This window comes from Rhinolophus sinicus, linkage group LG02 (genome assembly GCF_036562045.2).
Source record: "Rhinolophus sinicus isolate RSC01 linkage group LG02, ASM3656204v1, whole genome shotgun sequence".
Lineage (NCBI taxonomy): Eukaryota > Metazoa > Chordata > Mammalia > Chiroptera > Rhinolophidae > Rhinolophus > Rhinolophus sinicus.
In genome coordinates this window covers 181,311,777-181,326,995 of record NC_133752.1, presented here as the reverse complement: position 1 = coordinate 181,326,995, position 15,219 = coordinate 181,311,777, and the positions used below count along the sequence as shown (strand labels likewise).

Here is a 15,219-nt window from a genome sequence, read left to right as displayed (position 1 = left end):
AATCTCCCATGTGTGACACCTCAATAGACTGGAGCCTAGAAAAAACCCGCCCACAAAGGCCCTTGACATTATAGATGCTTACACTAAACCATTATACAGGCAGACCTCATCTTACTGCACTTCACTTTACTAAGCATCATGGATAGTGCGCTTTTTACAAATTGAACGCAAGCCCTTCCACCAGCAAAAAGATTACGACTCTCTTTATTGAGCTATTTTATTGCAGTAGTCTGGAACCAAACCCACAATATCTCTGAGGTATGCTTGTAGTAGTCAAACAGGCCAAGTCCAACCTCATGAAAAATAGTAAATAAAATGATGGGTGGGATGCCCTTCTGCTTTAGGTCTGCCTTAGTGGGCGTACGTGTTATATGATGTCCCATCGTAAGTGAATATTTGTGAAACAGAATCCTTAAGTACATACATGTCACATACAACCGAACTTGGTATTTTAATGTTTAGTGCTCATCTGTGCTTTAGGTTTTCTGAAAAAAGGTAGCTGAATACATCCAAAACAATCACAGTGGCATTATGTCAATACAAATGCATTCAGGTGAGGGAAACTAGATGTCATCCATTAGTAAATCTTTCTTCTAAACTTTAGTGTCACACAGTACCTTTTCTCCAAAGACAAAATTCAAAGGACATGGTGCCTGTCATATCTAAGAACTGAAATTTACGGAACTGAGTATTCGGAACATAAAAGCAAGTCAAACTAAAAATTTCAAATGGTCAAGTTTAAAAATAGATAAAAAATTCTTTCAAAGATTTATGTTCTTTTCTGTTGTAACAGAAAATTATTAATTATTACACTATTAATATCTTCATGTTTCATTTTAAAATTACTTAGCTTAGTGTATCATTCTAAAAATAGAATAATTCAACTTCTTTCGCACCTGAAAAATTAACTCAGCTTTGGAAAATATGGTACTATTAGGTTAGTGCAAAAGTAGTTGCGATTTTTGCAATTATTTTTAACCTTTTAATCCATAATTATTTTTGCACCAATCTAATACGTATAAAACCATAATAAACAGTGAAAGTATTCATATACATATAATACGCATAAATGTATTTGCACATTTCAGCAGCACATGTGTATAAGATGAACTCAGACTAGCTATAGGGAATGAACTTTGCCTACTGCTCATATTACCTCTAGAATAAATGTGATTTTCAGACAGGAGACTGGGGAGAACCTTCCATTACCTTGCGACCTCCAAATGAAGCCACAGCCTCAACTCCAGTACAGTACTGGCAACACCACCCAGAGAAGCTCATCTTCCAGTCATGTGATTACAAAGCTTTCGTAAGTTACCCTGAATTCAGTATTTGGGTGTGAGTAGGGATAGATGGTAAATTTCTGGCTTCTTTGCTTTCATATTGAAAATATACCAAAATGTCCATCTTCCTAAAAGATTGTCCCCTTCCCTTTTTTTTTTAAAGTTGCCTTCTCTCCACTGAGAAAGTCCAAATAGCTTTATAACCCTTTTAACCTTGTAAGTTTAAGATCTGTTTTGCCTTCTTCTTATATAGTTGTAAATTTGAAATGAAATGTCATAAAGTAAAATCTTTACATGGAAATGAGTATAAATATAGCACATATAGGCATTTACATTCACCAGTGGTCTCAAAACCTTGGATCTATCGCATTATATAAATACCAGATTCTTTTCCTTGTTATCGTTAGGATTATATTACTGGGTATTTTTTTTTAATAGGAGAGGGAATCAAGCTTAGCTGAGAACTGAGAGTGACCTGAACAGGTAAATGTTCAAAAGATACCATAGATTTGGGAGCAGGTGGTTGTCATGACTACAGCAGGAAGTGGCTGAACCCTCATTCAGTTGAACCCACGTTGAAATTGCCTCTCTTAAAGAGAAATGTTTCAATTAGGACAAACTTTCCTGATACCTTAAAAGATAAGGATTTCACCAAGAGCACTTTCCTTAATTAAGACGTGGGCATCCTGGTTATCTCATAGCAATTTAGGCTTTTTTTCAGTTTGTGCTTACTTATCTTGACACATTAGATTTATTTCAATAGAAATTTCCCCAAATCTGTAAGCTTGAAATGCCTCCTTCTTCTTCCAAAGCTCAAATGCCAAGTCCCTGTGACTTTCTGAACATTGCCTTACTTCAGAGCCTTTGGCCAGGCTCTCTGCTGCTGTGCCCTCGCACATTCTCTGCAGGTCAGGGACTTCCTGGGTCTGCAGGACGGGTTGCCAACCCTGTTTTTGCAGTCATGTCAGGAAAATAATTACTTTAATTCATTTTTTTTTTAAAGACACCTAGAGCTCCTTTTACTTTTTTTTTTTTGAAGGGAATTAGAGAGGGGAGAATGACGAAAGGAGGGAACCCTACTGAAGCTTCAAAAAGTTGAGGAGTCAATTGATAGAAAGGCAAAATAGACATTTTGCTAAAAACTATTTGCCCCCAGCCAGGGCTTGGAGCATGAGTGGTGTTTTGTTCTGAGGCAGTATTGGATCCCGCCACCTAACAACAAAGTGGATGGTAATTCCTGAGAAGAGAGTTTCTCATTCTTCTACCCCATTCAGCCCTCTAGTGTCAGTTTCCACCAGGGCTTCAGCTCCCTGCACTGTGGAACAACTGAGAGTGACATTCTCCCTTCCTGAGCGCTCCCATCCGTTCTCAGGTGGATCAACCATCGTAGGGCACACAGCTGTGAATGAAAAAGGTCCAAAATGGCATATCCGCCTAAGAACAGCCTAACTTTAATTACCTATGCAGCCAACTAAGCCCAAATGGGGTGCGTGTTGCTCAGCTTCTCAGCTGTCTCATACAACCCTATAATTACATAGATGGTAGGGTGATTTATTTTTGCAGACATTGCTGCCTCAAAAAAACAGGGAAAACATTTTTAGATGCCCCCATTTTGCAGTTAAATATGATTTGAAAGATGGTGTCTTTAGAAAATGATGCAGTTTTATTATAAAGAGCAATGTGTAGTTTTCAGAACTGTGGTTAACTTGGCTACATTCTCTCTATAAATGCATTTATTTGTTAGAATTAGTTACTGTTCGTGTTTACAAGTTGTGCAACTTACAGCCAGGAAACCTAGCCAGTAGTACTTCCACAATTTGTTTTTATATCTCTACCCATGTTTATACTCTGTTTTTAATAAATCGTTGAATTTTTTTATATTTTAGTACTTAGGTTCTATGCTGATAAAAGAGCTCAGGGGGACAGAATCAACCCAGGATGCTTGTGCAAAAATGCGGGTGAGTTTGCCAAATGATTTTATTTCTAGTTGTTGAAGTACTAAATACTGGGTATGGATACAAATTGCCACTTTAAAATTACTCTTTTCTTCATCTGTTGGTCTGCTAAATCACATGATTACATGAAATGGTGCTAGGGCTTCATTCGTATTTATTCTTGAGCTTATCTCACTGTGGTTTGAGTTGATGTCTATTTGATGTATTTATACCATATTACATTTATTCTTATTTTTAAAGATCTAAAATTAATTGTCTATACATTGATCATTGTCCAAACTAGGATAAAAATGATCTTTGGTGTATTACAAGGAAATGTTTTCAGCACCCACTTGACAGTCTGAGAATACTGAAAAACTGCCAATTAACTAGAAAATATGAAATGCAGAAGTATTGACAGCATATTATATAAAGCTAAAATTCTTTCTGAGGCTTAATTATTCTTTTTTTCTTTTTTTAGTATAAGAAGCACATTAAACTCTTGAGTTGAAACATATAACAATAAATATTGACAAAAACGGCCATTCCAAACATCTGTGATTGGTGACTGCTGGATTCCTAGGAGTCTGTATGAGCCAAACCAAATCTCACTCATACTGTAAAGCACGTTACCTTTGTCTTTTATGGTCCCTTATTCTTGGTTCCTCCACAGCAGATGTATAGGGGTTATAGCGATATCTGACTGACAGTACAAACTGTGTTTCCCCGAAAATAAGACCTAGCTGGACCATCAGCTCTAATGCGTCTTTTGGAGCAAAAATTAATATAAGACCTGTTATTTTATTATGTTATGTTGTTATGTTATGTTATATTATATTATATAAGACCCAGTCTTATATTATGGTAAAATAAGACTGGGTCTTATATTAATTTTTGCTCCAAAAGACACATTAGAACTGATTGTCCAGCTAGGTCTTACTTTCGGGGAAACACGGAATTAAGAATATTGAACTTACTCCACGTAGCAACTAACCAGAGTCAAATTTAAGATCATTAGTGAGTGAACCCTAACTTTATTTGTAGCCAATACACCTTGTCATTTAGTTTATATGAACAGCTTTGGGCGGGAAATATTTAAAAGCGTATAATTGAACTAAAACAGTTATGAAAGTAAGCGTGTAATATCCATTGCTCATGAAAGCTAAATATGTGTGGATCTTCATGAAATTGAGACCTCAGCATGTGATTGCTGATTTAATATTTTGATCAATTCAATAACAGAAGGACTAAAACAGATATCCTTCTATTTGATGCAAAGTTATACTTAAATTGTCAGTATACCAATGAATGTTTATTCCAGGTACTGTGTTTAGATGAAAAAAGGCCTGATATGTGTCAGGAACTCTAAATTCTAGTTCTGTTGCTGCTTACTTGGCTCAGGAGTCACTTTTTAGTCATAATAATAACTGAGTAATTACAACGTGGCAGTCTTCTGTGCTAAGTCCTGTGCTTATTTATTTTATTTAATATTTACCACAAACCTGTGAGATTAGTACAGTTATTGTCCCCATTTTACAGATGAAGAAACTGAGGCTTAGAGAAATTGAATTACTTTCCCCATATCACATAGTGAACAACTTGCCAGTCTGGGACTGGACCCTCAGGTCTGTCGGAAGCCAGAGTACAAGCATTTAACTGCTACACCCTCCCCTTCCCCTGGCTTCTCCTGGGCCTCATTTTCTTACTTAGAAAATGAGAACACTGGACAAGATGCCCTACAGGGTTCTTCCTGGTTTTATAATTCTGGAAATCTTACATTCTAAATATATATCTGATCTAAACTATGTCACCAATGAACAATAGGAAAATGGGAACATTTTTCAATCATCAAACCTTGTAAGAATTATAATGACTATACCTAAGAAACTAACTTGGCATTTCTGGCTTAGTACTGTTAACTCAGTTATCAAAGCCCAGCTACTTCAGTGTTGTAATCAGCATAAACAGTGGGTAGAGCACAGAGCACCGTTTAAACTACACCCAATCTGTGATTTGAATTTCAGTCAATTTCTTGAAATTAAATGGATCTGAAATTCCATTCTGATAGCAATAACAAAGCCATTTTAATAGTCTCAGTGGAGAATAATTTAATTAAATACTTGTCTGTCGCTTCAAGTGAAACGGAAAAACCCCGTCTATTTAGAAGCCATTCTTCGTTGAGGCATTTTTCTGGTTTGCTGCCCTTGGTGTTTGTTTTGAATAGTTTATATGAAAATAAGAACTTTATCGCTTCTTAGAATATCACAGGCCCTTATTTCCCATCTCGATTAAATAAATATTAGTCTCTGATACAGGAGCTAAAGCTGCACTCACTGGATTCATCACAGCCTTTCAAAGCCAGAAGCGCGGGTTTGATCTGTCACCGGGCACTATCAGATTGTAAATTAGAAGTTTCACCAACTAAAAATGGTGTGGATGTCAACTTGCAGTTAATATTCAGTTTGAACCTCAAGTAGCTGTTTTCTCTGTTCTGGATATGGTGGCATTTCAGCCAAAAGTCCCAGTATAATCAGGTCTTCCCACAGAAAATACCTCAGGACACAGATGATCTTGAAAGTTGATAAACAGTAATGGCAGGCCAAAGTTTTGTAGCTTAAAACTTCACCTGGCTTACTCTCTTAATTGAAACAAATTTTCAATTCAATAGTAGGCATTTCAGCGGAAGTTAGAATTTCTATCCTAGTAAGAAGTACATCAGTGTGGTTCCGTGTTCTGAATAATATTTCCTTACACACAACTTGTTAACAAAAATAACTAAGATTTGGCTCCTGCTCTCACTGAGTTCACAATCCAGTGGCGAAGTCCAACATGTTAACATTAATGACCCCAAAGCAGCAGAAGTATCATCATCCAGGTGTCTTCATGTTGCCATCAACCTGAGGAGTTCTCATAGATGATCCCCAAAATGAGACAGGCCTGGTCTCCTAAAATCAGTGTATTGGGACTAATAACAGTTAACACTTGAGAGCTGTATGCTTGGCCCTGCACAAGTGATTATGTGCGCCAATTCATTTAATCGTGAGGAAAGTATTGCTATTGTCCCCACTTTACATGCGGGGAAACAATGGCCAAGGAAAGTTTAGTAACTTGCTCAGGGTCACCCCGCCAGCAAGTTGGTGGAACCAGGATTTGAACCTAGGCAGTCTAGCTGTACCACCCACCTCTGAACCCCAGGCTGTACCGTCTCTCTCATGAGCCAGTGCAACCTTTACTGTCTTGAGTTTTAAAATAGCTGAAAAGATGATCCATGTATATTGACAAAGAAATAGCTTTAGGCACCCTAAAGAGCCTGTAAGGTTGGCACTAACTAAATTCAACCATTTAGTAGGTACAGCCATATGTAGTGATTTGGTGTATATTCCAGTGTGTTAACATAAATACAAAATTTCAGGAGAGTTTTTATTGCATCCCTAGATAGTGGAAAGTATTTATCTCTACAACACTAACTTTAACACATTCACTTTACCCCAATAGAAACTAAACAGGGTTTTCTCCTCTTGGAAACATTTGGAGTATTTGATCATCACAGTTAGTTAATTTTTAAGTTATCTAAACCTGTTTATTCACCTTTATGGTCCCCTCTAGTTCTGAAATAAAGATAATTCTACATGAATCACCTGATGTTTTATTATACACATATTATTTCGATTAAAAATATGCCATAATAAACTAACATATGTGAAATGATAGCAATTCACACCATTCTGCAAAATGGAATCACATTTCTCTTTGTTCAGGTTAACCAGTTTTTCCTCTTCAGACTGTCCTAAGGTTTTTTTAATAGACTTTACGTTTTAGAGCAGTTTTAGGTTAACAGAAAAACTGAGCATAAAGCACCAAGTTCCTGTATGTATACTCCCACCACCGCCGCCACCACCACCACACCACCACCACCCTCATGGCTGCCCTCGTTATTAACATCTCACATTAGTGTGGTACATTTGTTACAATTATGAACCGATATTGATACGTTATTATGAGCTAAAGTCTGTTGTTTACATTAGAGTTTATTCTTTTGTTATACACTCACTGTTTTGGGTTTTGACACATGCATCATGCCATGTAACCACCAATATCATACAGCAGTTGTCATGCCCTAAAAATCCCCTGTGCTCCACCGCTTCACCTCCCCTCTTCCCTGCCCCCTTACCCCTGGCAGCCACTGACCTTTTTACTATCTCTGCAGTTTTTGCCTTTTCCACAATGTCCTGTAGTGGAATCATATAGTATGCACCCTTTTCAGACTGGCTTCTTTCACTTAGCAATGTGTATTTAAGGTTCCTCCATGTCTTTTGTGGCTTGACAGCTCATTTCTTTTTATCACTGAATAATATTGCATTGTATGGATGTACTACAGCTTGTTTATCCATTAACTTATTAAAGGCCATCTTAGTTTTAGCAATTGTGAATAGAACTGCTATAAATATTTGGATGCAGGTTTTCCTCTTTAGGTTTTTTTCCCTCTGGTCCAAACCCTAAATAATGTCTCTCTGAAAATTATCTTGAGTTGTGTTTAGTGAAGAACAATCAACGTGAAGTTGCATTAAACCCTGATAATTTTTAAGTAAAATTGCAATTTTTGCCTTATCTTTTAGAGTTTTCCTTAATAGAAGCCTAAGAGATTGAATATGCCTTCATATTGGGGCACACTTTTAGGAAGAATGATGTCTATTAATTACTTTTCTCCTTAGTAGTACAACTTGGATGCTTATCTCCTTTACCATGACAGCTTTGGAGACATTTCTATTTCAAATTAAAATCTAAAAGCACATAGTAGTAATGTGTGAGGGATTGTAAAGGTATCTATTTAATCTAAACATATTTGTTCAGTGTTGCCTTTTATGTTACTGGTTGGTTTTTCCAGCTAACCCAGTGCTCAGACACAGAGCCTTCATTTCTGGAAGGATTCCCAAGGGGAAGCATTAGCTCTGAGATCCTGAATACTACGCCCCCAACGTGTTCCGCAGAACACAGAGCCTTCCCTCTGTCACACCTCACCTCACACTGTACAGGCATATGTCGTTTTTCTGCACGTTGTTTTATTGTGCTTGACAGATGTTGCATTTTTTTTTTTTTTTTTTTTTTTTTTGCAAATTGAAGGGAAGACCCTCCACCAGCAAAAAGATTAGTACTTGCTTTATTATGGTGGTTGGGCCCCGAGCCTGCATAAACACCTGGTTACTGATGCCCATGCCCCTTACAGGGAAGGAACCATATAAAGAATATATGGTATCCCCGGGGCCTGCTGTATTATAGCTACCTCATAAGGTACGTGTGAGGGTTCAATGAACTAATGCCTGTAAGGGGTCTAGTTCAGTATAGTCTCAAAATGTGTTGACCTCTTCCTCCAAATGTTTGAAAAACAGGTAAATTGATGGATATTCACTTTGGATTATTTCATTTGTTTTTCTCCAGCTATAATGCCAGTACCCCAGTCATTACCCAGGTTTTCTCTGAACACTGTAAGAGAAGGGAGAGGAAATGGAAACTGTACATAGATGGCGTATGTATTCTTGAGGGTGGTAATTTGTTCCTAAATCCACTGAGAGTTGCCTCTTTTAAATAATGTGTCAACAGGACTGAACTTTCCAAAACAATACATTTGTTGCTTTGGCCTGTCAGCATTCTCTTTGGTATGAATAGCTCCCACTTCAAAGATTCTAACACATACAGTGTTTGGTGAGATGAGGGATTTGCTCTGGCCAGATGAGGTTGTGCTATTCTCTTGTGCCTCCTTAGACATCCACATACCCCAGCCTCCCCTCCTGAATTTTGCCCCAGGGTATAATTGTCACTAATATACAACACTGTTACTTTCCTTATTAAATACACCATTAGGAAACATCTGCTACTGAAAGAGGTGTGCCATTATATTCAATTTAATACTCTCTGAAATCTGACTTTGTCTGATTCCATAGTTAATGGTTAGTATTGGTCACACGTGTTTGTGCTCAAGGAAATTTCTCTTAAAAGAAAGAAAAAAAATATCTGAGTTCAACTACAATAAGGTAGATATCTGCCTTCCTGATGTAAGAAAGGAAGTATTTTAAAATTATCTTGAAGTCAAGAATAAGCAAATCTTTCGGTGTATTTAGGTTTTAGAACCTTCATTTCCCAAAGGGCTTAAAGTTTTAGCGTAGTTCAGACTTGTTGTTGAGTCTGTTCTCCTTAACTTGTGTGATTTTTGAACTTCCGATCTGGAAGCAATTCTAAAGTTGAATTTTCCAAATAATTGTGCCTTGATTGAAGTGTGAAGCTTTTTTTTTTCTGTGCTTACAAGAAAACAAATTAATGGTGGAGGATGGATTGGAAAGCTTGAAAAAAGTTCGTTTAGAATTAGATGGAAATGTTAAATTAAGAAGCCTCTTTCCTTAGAAAAGATTCCAACTAAAGTCGTGTTTAGTTCTTCAGTCCTTATGCAGATCCCTTCTATGAGGAATTGTCATTTTCAGAAATAATTTAGGGACTGCTTCTCAGGAACCAGGCTGGGAAAAACTTACAAACAATTGGTTTTTTTAAAGTCTCTGTTGCCCAAGTTTCACAGAAGAATCAAGTATTTTATCTTTCAGTCTCTCCCAAGTACTAAGCAAGCCAGGTAAATAGAGATCTAAGCTCGTGTGTGTGTGTGTGTGTGTGTGTGTGTGTATTTAAAATAGTACTACACACAAAGAAACAACCAGATTTCTAACTCCTCATTGCTGAGCTGTGTCCATGTGCACTTTTTGCTTTGTGACTATTTTCCTAGGGGTCTATCCAACAGAAGACTAAACAGTTCCAACTATCTTATTCCATCTTCTTCATACCTCAGTTGTCTTAATTTTTTATTTTTGTTTTTATTGCTCTTGTGACTCGCTTTTCTCCAATATATTACCCTCTTCTGTTTTTAGCTCCCACTTGTCTTAAGCTCTTTCTAAATGTGTTGAGTCAGCTGTCATTGGTCCAGATATGTTACTCTGCTGAATGTTCATTGTTGCAAACACCATTTCACTGCCAGCCCAGAGATTATTCAGTTATGCTCACAGACTTTGATTTTGCTTCTGCACTCTTTTGCCAGTGGGAGGCTGTGTTTTGGAAAGCTAAGTAAAAGTGCTCATCCTCAGAATAACAGGAATCGTTAAAATCTGTTGCTGTTCACTACATGCTAGGCCCTGAATTATGTAGTCCCCACAACAACTCTACAAAGTAGATGCTGTATTAACATACCCATTTTATAGGGGAAGTAACTAAGACATAGAGAGGTTAAATACCTAACCACACAGCTCCAAAGGGGTGGAGCTTAAACAGGAAGCCAAGCTGTACCCTCCTGTGCTCTTACTTACTGCACGACAGTGCCCCCTACAGGAAGGAGCTTATCAGTGAGCCCCTTGATAAGTTAAAGATGGACACACACCCACACACGCTCTGAAGTTGTACTTACTGTGTTTCCCTGAAAATAAGACCGAGCCGGACCATCAGCTCTACTGCATCTTTTGGAGCAAAACTTAAGACCCGGTATTATATTATATTATAGTTATATTATATTATATTATATTATATTATATTATATTATATTATATTATATTATATTATTATATCTGGTCTAATAGTAAAATAAAACCGGGTCTTGTATTAATTTTTGCTCCAAAAGACTCATTAGAGCTGATAGTCTGGCTAGGTTTTATTTTCGGGGAAACACGGTACAAGTGATAGACTGAAAAAGTCACTGTGTTTTTTCACATGTTTACAGGTGGCTTTTTTAACTTAAAAGATCATTAAAATTTTCAACAGGTACAGAAAGGAGAAATAAAAACCACTGTACTTTTACCATCCAGATGTTGTAAACACCTCTCTGTTAACACCTTGTTCGTATATAATTCTCCAGGCTGATTATTTGTGCATTCATAGGCATCACTTTTCTATAAAAAAAAAAATAAAAATGGAAATATTCTGTGCCTACTGTTTTGTAATCTATTTTTAAACACAATAATGTGACATATTTTCATTTTAATAAATAGCCCCAATATTTATCTGTGTTGGTTGATCAATATTCCAATTCATAACTGAACCAAATGTAACTACTTACCCTTGTTGGTCATTTGGCCATCTCCAGTTTTTTTCAAATTATAACCAATACTAAGGGTAACAACCCTATATCTAAATCTTTTAAACTGGTCTGATTATTTCCTTAGAATAAGCCACTAAATATAGATGGCTGGGTCAAAGGGTATGTATACACAACTTGAAAATGAGTAAGAACTGCCAAATTGCCTTCCAAAAAGCTTCTTCCAGTACACGAAAACCAGTTGACATTTGCTTGTCACATCTCTCAAGGGCATATACTTAATACCTTGGATGTGCTCCTACTGTGTTTCTCCGAAAATAAGACCTAACCAGAAAATAAGTCCTAACCGGAAAATAACTCCTAGCATGATTTTTTAAGGGTGACATGCCCTGAACATAAGCCCTAATGTGTCTTTTGGAGCAAAACTTAATATAAGACCAGGTCTTATTTTCGGGGAAACCTGGTAGTTGAGGGAGAGCTGGGGAACGTTTATGAGAAACCACACATCTTCAGCCTGACCCCTGGGCTTATCATCTCTATGTGATAACATCTATTCCAGACGTAACTCTGGAAAATCTGTCTTTATGACCTGAACTCTTTGTTTTATATGAAGAATGTTTTATACTTTTGCAGTCCCTGAGCGATCATGGGAGAATTCAATAATTCTTGTTAATTGCTCTGAAGACCAAGAGTTGCAGTTAAGTGCTAAAGATTTGGGGAAATCATTTGTCAAGTGGAGAATAGTGTGTTTTGATAAATTACCTTCTCTCTGAATTAATTTAGGACGCAGTACAACTGAGTTTACATGATAGCAGCAGAGAGCGGTTCCGACAGTGACTTTCAAACTGATCAACTGCATTTTTAGAGCAGAAGTTCTCAGAGTGTGGTTCCCGGACGAGCAGCAGCAGCCGCTTCTGGAAATTTGTTAGAAATGCAAAGTATTAGGCCTTACCTCAGAATTACAGTGTTAGTCCGTTCAGGCTGCTGTAACAAAAGTGCCATATACTGGGAGAAATGTATTTCTCACAGTTCTGGAAGCTGAGAAGTCCAAGATCAAAGCACTGGCAGCTTCAGTGTCTGGTGAGACACTTTTCCTGGTTCATAGACAGCTATCTTTTCACCTGTGCCCTCCAATGGCAGGTGGGATAAGGGAGGTCTCTCAGGCCTCTTTTATAAGCACACTAATCCCATTTATGTGGGCTCCACCATCATGATGTAATCACCTCCCAAAGGCCCCACCTCCTAATACCATCCCATTGAGTGTTAGAATTCAACATACATACTGGTTTAGGTGAGATACAGATATATTCAGTCCATAGCATTTACTGAATCAGAAACTCAAGGGGTGGAGCCCAATAGTGAGTTATTTACCAGGCCCCCATGTGATTCAAATGCCCTGGAAAGTTTGGGAACCACTGCCTCAGGCCTCTGGGCATTCCAGTAAGTCTGCTGTGTAGATAGGCTGCTCTGGTAGAATCATTCTGCCTCGATACCTGGTAACCCGCTGGGGCTCCAGGAACAGAGATAGAGGACATCACTTTGCGCTGTACCAGATTCAGCCAGGGTGTGAGGGACACTGGCGGTACAACAGCTGTGTCTTCTGCCGGAGTACTACTTTGAGTGGCCACTTGCCCACTGTCTGTTTTTGTCATATGGTCTTAGGCTCTGTGTTCACCCAGCCTTTGTGTCAGAGTTTCTGTGACCAGAAAACCCCTTGAGAGGTCATTTAGCCTATTTCCCAGCCAAATGAGACACCCCTAAGTCATTAGTGACAGATGAAAATCCAAACTATTTTTAAAGATGCCTGGAGGAACGTTTCAGCTGCCCCTAGTAATCATTCTGCCTTCTCAAGAAGTCTTTCCTTCTCATCTCCATGCTTGCAATGTAAGCTGAAGTCCTGTTGTCAAAATGAAGATCTAACCCTTCTCTTCCTTGAGGCTGAAAAATCCCAAGATTTATGAAGCTTTTGCCACCTGTTGTGCAAGGCGACCTGCGGGGTCTCTGGTCCCACGCCCCACATAAGAACGCAGGATGTGGCTAGGCCAAAAAGGAACACCCACAGAGCCATAGGTAGGGGAGTCATACCACTATATTCTCGCTGGCGGCTGGGTTGGAGACACAAGAAGCAGGAGCCACACTGTCCACAACCCACCGTCCTAACAGCAATCCGCGCTTGCCAGCCCCCATCTTCTTGCTAGCCCCCATTTTCTGTTAGCATAGCCACAGCAGTTATATTAGTGGCCAATGGCTCACTGGTTACAGTTGACAGCCAATTAGCCACAGCTGATGGCCATCCAATCACAGTTGATGGCTATTTACTACCTAAGCCAGCACCTTTCCACGTGAGGCCGAGAGCCTGGAAACTGCACTCCTGGCTCGGTCCCCACACCACCTCATAGGAATCTCTTGGTTTATCTCTAATCATATCTGTGGTTCTCTTCCAAGTTCTTCCAAAGCCTCCATGCCTTCCTCTGGGCACTGGTGCTCTCTGAACTGTTTGCTGAGCTCTCTGTGTGTTGAGAGGCTGGCACTGTGGTTCTTCGTTAGAAAGCTGGCTTCGTGCTCATTACCACACACTTGAGATCATTTGCTCATTCATTTAACAGTCATGGATTTCAGCAGCTGTTCGATTGAATCCTATGAAATCGCTCAGAGTTAGCCATTTTGACCCTTAAAAATGGCAATTTCATAGGGCGCAACCTAAGACCAGGTACTAGTCATTATGGGGGAGGCAAATCAAGAAAGGTATGAACCATCCTCAATTCCTGTATAATGAGGGAAACAGACAACCCCGAGACCCAGGCCGGAGCTCATGGGGTGGGGGCAGGGAACAAGGGGAAAGCCATCCCGTCAGGCAGGGAGGCCAGACAAGGATCTCCCCAGAAAGTGACATTTAAACTGAGTTCCCGATGGGTAAGAGTTCATTTCAAATTGCTGATTTGTGGTCTGTTTTTTATCTCTTATAACCCCAAGACAGCTAATTTCGCTGCATACAAAATCACCATGATAATGCTTGCTTTGTGTATTTTTTTTTAATCATTTGAAAGTCACTTAGGGCTACCAAACATAATTGTTGGATCCTATTATAATTTAATTGCTGAAACTGAATATAATAATTAAACTTTGAAACTAAGGGAAATATTACATGGCAAAATTAATAGTTATGACTCAGCACTGACTATCTAACGAGAAAGCGTTCTCAGGGTAGCCATGTGTAGGTTAAAAATATACTATACGTTGGATGGCAGAAGACCATCTGGAAATCTATTCCCTGGTCTGCCCGGGGAATGGTCAGGGTATCGTCCTCACTGACGGCCTCACTGTTCCCTCTGTGCAGATTATGGGGCACACATGATTCTTACTAGGAACGTAAACATCAAACCCAACATTGCAGCTTAGAGCTCAATGTTCCCAGTCGTAAGCCTCTTTGCTCTCATTCACATTTGTGAACGTCACGGGCTGAGATAACCCCTGCATTCTCAAAAGGATATTCTCATACTGCTGATTCTGCATTAGAAAACGAGAAACGATTTATTTCAGGACATGCTTTACGGCTAAAATAAAAGCATCGGTGGTGATTTCTGACTTGATGCAAGGTTCCATGCAGTTCATGATTTAGAATTGAAAAGGAAAAGAAAAAAGATGGTGAGTTCTTTACTTGGCGAGTCCAAAAATCCCTCTTAAAAAAAAAAAAAAACACTCTAAAAGTGTTTAATTGCTTTCCCTATTGAGAACAATAGTCCACGCATCCACCTCCAGAGGTGAAATTATGACCCCTGTTCTGTGTAACGCTTACAGACAATACAAACCCAAGTGCTACATGTAAGGCTGGCTTTAAATTTAAGATTCAAAAATTGCTTTTTAGTTAGGTTTCAGAAATATAACATCTCTATCTAACTAAATATTGTTTCTCTTGGAATAATGAAAGGCTGATCATCTT

At 38.6% G+C, this 15,219-nt stretch overlaps 1 protein-coding gene across 22 annotated transcripts in view; it reads left to right on the top strand.

Moving 5' to 3' along the window:
• Window positions 1-15,219, top strand: part of ANKS1B (ankyrin repeat and sterile alpha motif domain containing 1B) — an 891,644-nt gene that overhangs the window by 832,287 nt on the left and 44,138 nt on the right. For all 22 annotated transcript variants that reach the window (XR_012494067.1, XM_074326203.1, XM_074326202.1 and 19 more), the window contains 2 exons: window positions 1,181-1,309; window positions 3,170-3,241. Coding sequence is in view for 21 of the 22 variants with exons in the window: in XM_074326203.1 (XP_074182304.1) it covers window positions 1,181-1,309; window positions 3,170-3,241 (201 nt within the window). In the remaining variant the exon portion in view is untranslated. The remainder of the gene's footprint in view (window positions 1-1,180; window positions 1,310-3,169; window positions 3,242-15,219) is intronic.